Source organism: Impatiens glandulifera, chromosome 1 (assembly GCF_907164915.1).
Source record: "Impatiens glandulifera chromosome 1, dImpGla2.1, whole genome shotgun sequence".
Classification (NCBI taxonomy): Eukaryota; Viridiplantae; Streptophyta; class Magnoliopsida; order Ericales; family Balsaminaceae; genus Impatiens; species Impatiens glandulifera.
In genome coordinates, this window is record NC_061862.1 from 44,838,520 (window position 1) to 44,845,329 (window position 6,810).

The 6,810-nt window shown below is 27.7% G+C and overlaps 1 protein-coding gene across 1 annotated transcript; it reads left to right on the top strand.

Moving 5' to 3' along the window:
* Nucleotides 1-4,501: 4,501 nt before the first annotated feature.
* LOC124926449 lies at nt 4,502-5,879 on the top strand. The gene is made up of 2 exons (XM_047466680.1): nt 4,502-4,679; nt 5,605-5,879. Exons 1-2 carry the CDS (start codon nt 4,502-4,504, stop codon nt 5,877-5,879), a joined length of 453 nt encoding a protein of 150 aa, XP_047322636.1.
* Nucleotides 5,880-6,810: the final 931 nt, after the last annotated feature.

The following is a 6,810-nucleotide window of genomic DNA, read 5'->3' on the forward strand; positions in this document are numbered from 1 at the left end:
ATCGTGAGTAAACAATAAAAACAATATGCATTTAGAGCATTAGAGTTAATGCATATAAGATCGATACAAGAGATGAATATTCTCAGTCTATCTGAGGTCTTGGGTTCGAGTCCGTTAGACGAAAAGTTCTGCGTCTGGTTAAATGATTAAGTGGTGTTTGTGAGTTATGTGCTTAACACAAGAAAATGTGAAAATATTTTAAGAGATCGATGAATTCATCTATTATCAAACCAATTTTCAATGTAATTTCGATAAATTTGTGTAATTTTCTTTAATTTTTAATTTTTAATTTATTTCTATCATTCATCTATTAGGTATACAATTTCTTGTAATTCTTTTAAAACAATCAAACAATTTTAAAATATTGCGAAAACTAAGAAATAAATTAAATTATGTTGCTCAAATCATGAAGAAGGAAACAAAAGGTGAAATGGCCATGTCAGGATAATGTCTAAACAAAATAAAACTTTAACAGAAATAATTGTGCACAAGATGCTTTTCAAATGCCTAACAAATACCTCTTTATGATCAATTGGACCAAAGAATTAAGAAAGATGGAGAAATGATTGTGCACAAGATGCTTTTCAAATGACAATGGTCATGAACTATACTTCCTACACTTTCTTTTAGGTGTATCTTTACCATTTACACTAACAATGAATTTCAGACATGTCTTCTTATTGAGGGTCTTATTGTTATGAATAGAATATGTTTTAGATCAAAATATGTTTGTCAATCATATTGCATTAGATAAAAAGAAAATAGATCCCAAACATATTGATTAGATTAGTTTTGTTATATTACTTTAAATACATACCTACAAAGAAATATTTGAAGAAGAACATTGTTCAAGATTAAGATTGGCCTCTGTCATGACATCCAAGAAAGACCACAATATGTATTAACTATTTACGCTACATAATTGTTACCTAAAAAACGAAAATAAGAATTATTAAAGAAATTATTCCATTTCTTTAATTCATTATTGCTTTGGTGATGCACTATCTTTCCTAAGCAATTGTTATGGTTGTTTCATTTCCAATAATTTTATTACAAAAAAATATATCTGGATAATGGGTCTAAAAATAAATATAGCTAGGATAATAAGAGCAATAGAAAATTTTCCTTAATTTAATTTATTGCTTTTCCAAATTGAAAGACTCGTGATTTTTGTTATGATTGTCTTATCTCTCATAATTTTTATTGCAAAATTAATCTGTCTAGCTAATGGTGCTTACATTTAGGATAATAAGAAGAATAGAAAATTCCCTTTAAGCTAGATATGTATTAGCATGCTGAAGAGAAAGTGTGTGTTTCAAAGAACCTTGTACAAAATCTAACAGTATTTAAAGCTATTATACCACTTTTTGGTTAACATGATAAAATATTAAATATTTTATTTGAAAAAAAATATTGAAATATAATTCCAAAGAAAGTAAAATAGAAATGAGAATTACAAAATAAATTGGATTGAATTCAATTAAAATTACAATTTAAATTCTAATTATTAATCTTAAATGATATAACAACATAAGAATTAAAATTAAACTCCTATTTTTAATTTTAATTCAAATTCCAAAGTTAAAAAACACTCTATACTCCATGGTAATAATAATTTTGAATCTAAAATGGAGAAAGAAGCATGCATGAAATGAGGGATGAAATACAATTCCAAAGTAAGTAAAATAGAAATGAGAATTACAAAATAAATTGGATTGAATTCAATTAAAATTACAATTTAAATTCTAATTATTAATCTTAAATGATCTAACAACATAAGAATTAAAATTAAACTCCTATTTTAATTTGAATTCAAATTCCAAAGTTAAAAAACACTCTATACTCCATAGTAATAATAATTTTGAATCTAAAAATGGAGAAAGAATCATGCATGAAATGAGTGATGAATACAGGGAGCTTAGCTAGGAGATAGTGTCCAATTAATTAAGCATGAAGTTTTGTTAAAACAATTTGTGTCTCTACTAGCCCTCTTTAGAATATGTTGTAATTTTTTTTTTTACCAAATTTGAAAAGGGATTTTGGACCATTTTGGTGATGAACATTCGGAATGGAGTTAAAAGAAGCATGCAAGAAAGATGCGCACAAATAGATTGAAGCCCACACAACAATACGTTCACTCACTCTCAAGCATGCGTTTGGTCGCAATTTCTGTTATATTTTATTTTTATTTATTTTGAAGGAAGGAATCTAGTCTGATCCCTCAACAATGACTTTCAATTCAACTTAAAACGTTATAAGTGAAAATTGAACTCGTGAGATTTGTTCATTTAAGAACCCCTCTATTACTTTTCTTCTGAAGAATCGATTTTTGTTCTAGTATCATGCTGCACACGAATTTCTTATTAGTTGTTTTCATATATACTATAAGAAAGAAATTAAGTAGTGTCACCATGAACTTTTTATCATCTGTTCTATTTTCAAATATTTATTTTACTCTAAATCGAACTCGAGATTCGTCTAGATAAGGACCCTTGGGATTATAAAGGGAGCAACTAAGCTGCTACACTTGGTTGGGAGTTGGATGGCATATATATATATTATGCTTATGTTGTTGTTATTCACTCTATGGGGAGGAGTCTCGATTTTTTACCCTTGTTAATATTTATATATATTAAAAAAGTGAACATTGATAAACATGATGCCATAACTTCTGAAACTGCGTCTTGTCTAGAGACTTGAGGTATGCAACTTCACAAATCGATCTTCAAAATTTCCATTAAAACCTAAAATATGATCAATAGAAATAACAAGAAGGGGAAGAAAGAAATGAAACACTAAGATACACAATATTTTTTGATGTTTGATTTCATCTTAGTTCTATTTTTGTACCATTTAGATTGGGTTTGGAAGAATTATTTTGTCATCAATCCTTCTTTTAAATTTGTTGTATATGACCTGCTCCTCCAAACATTTGTTTACTTTACATATATTAGTTGATTAAAGATTTTTTTTATACCTTCAAAAAAAGTAAACAATATTGAAGATTGGTGGTAACTTCTTAGATTAAAAACAAAAAATTACATATTATTCCAGACTTGAATTAAATATTTATGTTAGAATAAAGAAAGAAGATTGTATTTAATGATATTTAGAGTTGCATAGGGTATGTCTAATATATAGGCATTAGATTGAGGTTATAACAAAACTAATATAATAATATAATATAATATTGATATATATTATCATAATTTATAATATTGTGATAATATCTTACATATATATTAGTTTATATTCTACCATTCATCCTCAAACTCAAGATGAAAAATGCTTGAACAACTTGAGATTGAAGGACGAAATGTTGAAATATTAATGGAATTTATTCTTCAAACTTCAGAAACTTGTGAGCTCCATCTAGTTACAAGATGACAATGTGTTACTAATTAATAAACCAGCGAAGGGGTAGAATCCCATGGACATTGAATGCTGGGGTAAAATAATAATTTAATGAACTCCGAAGTTACTCGTGAGTCTCGAGATTCATCCAACGACGAGATGACAGTGTGTGCATAAAAGAAAACCAACTTAGAATGTAGAATCCCATGGGCATAGAATTCTGAAGTGAAACAACACCTGAAAAGAAACTCATTATAACGAAAGGATGATAGTATGTTGACTAAATAACTAGTAAAAAACACATATGATTGGATTAAGACTAATAAAAATGTAGGCATTGACTACTAGGATAAATCAATAACTGAAAACAAACTTAGAGAATATAATTGCCGAAAAAAATAAGATTATCAACAGAATTATTGTAAAGAAAAAAATATTATTAAAAAAATATAATAATAATAGAGCAGTATTAGAGCTTCCATAAATGGTTAAAGTAAACATTGATGGATGCAGCGGAAAACTAGATTTTGTAGATAAAAACAAAACTTTAACTCTGATACCATGTTAGATTAAAGAGAAATTGTATTGAAATTTGGTTACATATGTTATGTCTAATATATATAGACAATAAATTAAGTTTATAAAGAAACTAATATAATATAATATTAATATTATCCTATACCTATATATTATTTTATATTCTAACCATTTGTATATTTTAAAATTCTAACATTTGAAAAAGTAAAAGAGTATCACCAAACAAATACTTCAGTTGAAGCAAATACTCCATTTATTCCCCTCAAGAGTCATGTTCATTAATTTGATTTTATAAAATTTGAAAAATGGAAAAGTTGAAAAAACATTATTTCCATACGACTTATTTGCTTCTCAAAAAAAATGTCTTACTTGGGGAAATTAAGAGACAATCGAGCCTAATGTGAATTTATTTATTTAATTTTATTATTATTCCGTTTCCTTTGACTTTGTTTTTCCATTCGGTGGAGGTTGTATTAGCCAAAAACTCATTTGAGGTACATTCTTTCTATCCAAATTGCTAGAGTTGGTTGCCTATAAATAGTGGGTTGTTGATGCAGGATTGATATACCTATCTTAAATATTTCTGAACCATTTGAATAAGCACCCAACCATGTCTTCAATGTCACCATTGTTCATTATGTTTTTCACCACAATAACCATGGTTATGACGGTCCAAATGACCGATGCCCTGGGCTTCGGCCCAACCCTCAACGCCGTCACCGGATCGGTGGCTTGCTCTCTTAATGGTAACTTCGGTGTTGGCAATGCTAGTGTTCCACCTTTTCCTAGTAAGAATATTTGTTACAAATCATTTGGGTTATAATATTTTTAATCAACTCAATTCAATCGTAGAAATTACTATTAAAAATTAAATACTTTTTTTAATATTGTAATGTTTTGTTACATCTCTTTTATTTGGATAATTATACAAAGAATTTACATTTATTATGTTTATTAATGATATAAAAATAATATGATTATGATTGAAAAAAAAACTCTCTATTTAAAAGAAACAAAACAGTTACATTATAATAAGGATAATATTAAGAAAATAATGTTTAACAAATCAAAATGTAATAAAAACTATATTATGATCTTGTCACACCACACAAAAAGTTACTCTAATTCTCAAATTATAAAATACCAATTTTGAATATTTCACAATTTCCAAATAATTTTTTTAGAATAATTATGTACACAAAAGTTGAACATGTCATCACTTGAACATATCTGTTTTTTTCAATCTTCGCAAAAATTTGGATTAATTAAATTTTTTCACTTAAAAAAAATGTTCACTAAAGTTTTGTAGAAAAAACAAAATCAAACACAACATGTCATTATTTATCAAATAAATTATTCTATAAAAACAAATAAATATTTTGAAATAACCCCATGTCATGCAAGGTCTTATTACAACCAAAGTTTCAAGCTTTTTGTGACATCAAGAGTCAAAGAATATATATATATATATATATATATATATATATAAAATATGCTTTTAGAGCATTAGAGTTAATGCATATAAGATCCATATTAGGAGTAATCCAGAATGGAACTAGTGAATCACAAGTTAGAGATAATATAGTGTTGGAGGCTTTTGTAATATTATAACATATTATCACATTTCTCGTTCTTGGTTCTATAAGTTAAAGGAGATTATCCTATTTTAAAGCTTAATTAGTCATTATTCATAAAGACATTTTGAACTTGCAGATGCGACGGTGCATTTTGTCTGTGGATCAGGAAGTGTAGGATGTGTGTTGGACATCACCACGACAAACAGTTCGGGGTCGTTCTCAATAATTATGGACCAGTTCACTAACTTCGTGCTCGGAGATTGCAGAATCGAGGTGCGGACTCCTCTCTCCTCATGCAACGCGTCGCTCCCCTCAACCGGCTACTTATACTCCCACGTCCGAAAAATTGGACCCAATATCGTCAACGGTATCTTAAACGTCACCAATCAATTTGAGTTTATTCGACGATAGGCCGGGATGAAGTCTACAAACTAAAAGTTACTTAATATGGTATTGATGTTACACATATATATAAGAATGTCCTAATAATTAGTAGTCATATATACATATATATATGCACGTGACTAAAGAATGAATAAAAAGGAGCTGCAATGGTGCATCTACTAGGTTATGTATGCACTATTTAGGGTTCCTTCCTTAAATAAAATATATGGTTGTAATATGGTTGTCATATGATATAAATAGTATTTTAATTGTCAAAAATAAGTGAATTTGTCCCACCTTAAAAAAAGGAAAAATACAAGAACATATGAGCTACTTTGTAATTGGTCATCACTACCCAAAGTATAGGAATTGTGTAGTTAAGAGGCTTTCTCTAACTTGTCACAAAAATTTCCTTTTGCTGAATTATTTAGAAATTGTGTGAAAATAATTATAAGAATATAAAATTAAATGTTGATATTATTTTTCATTAAAGTACGTTGATTATACAATTGAATGCAATAATTTTACATAAAAGTTGGTTGATTCAATAATTGAATGCAAATTGAAAATGCATTTGCATTCATGGGAGGAGTTTTCAATTGCAATTGAAACCTTCATTTTGATGAGTAGTGTAAAATGTATTTTGAAAGACAGACAGTCGCTTATGAAAAATTTCAACACAAGAGGATGTATAAATGTTTTAAGAGAGCAATGAATTCATCTATCATCAAACCAATTTTCAACATTGTTATTTCGATGAGTTTGTTCAAGATTGTTTAATTTTTAATTTATTTCTATAATTCATCTATTAGGTATACAATTTCTTGTAATTCCTTACAAAAAATCAAACAATTTTAAAATATTGGGAAAGCTAAGGAATAAATTAAATTATGTTCCTCAAATCATGAAGAAGGAAACAAAAGGTCAAATGGTCATGTCAAAATAATGATTAAATAAA

What these genes read in the sequence shown, in the direction of transcription:
- LOC124926449 (XM_047466680.1), top strand. Translation starts at nt 4,502, where the DNA reads ATGTCTTCAATGTCACCATTGTTCATTATGTTTTTCACCACAATAACC. An exon ending in TAGTGTTCCACCTTTTCCTA is followed by an intron (nt 4,680 to 5,604) that starts GTAAGAATATTT and finishes TTGAACTTGCAG; the next exon opens with ATGCGACGGTGCATTTTGTC.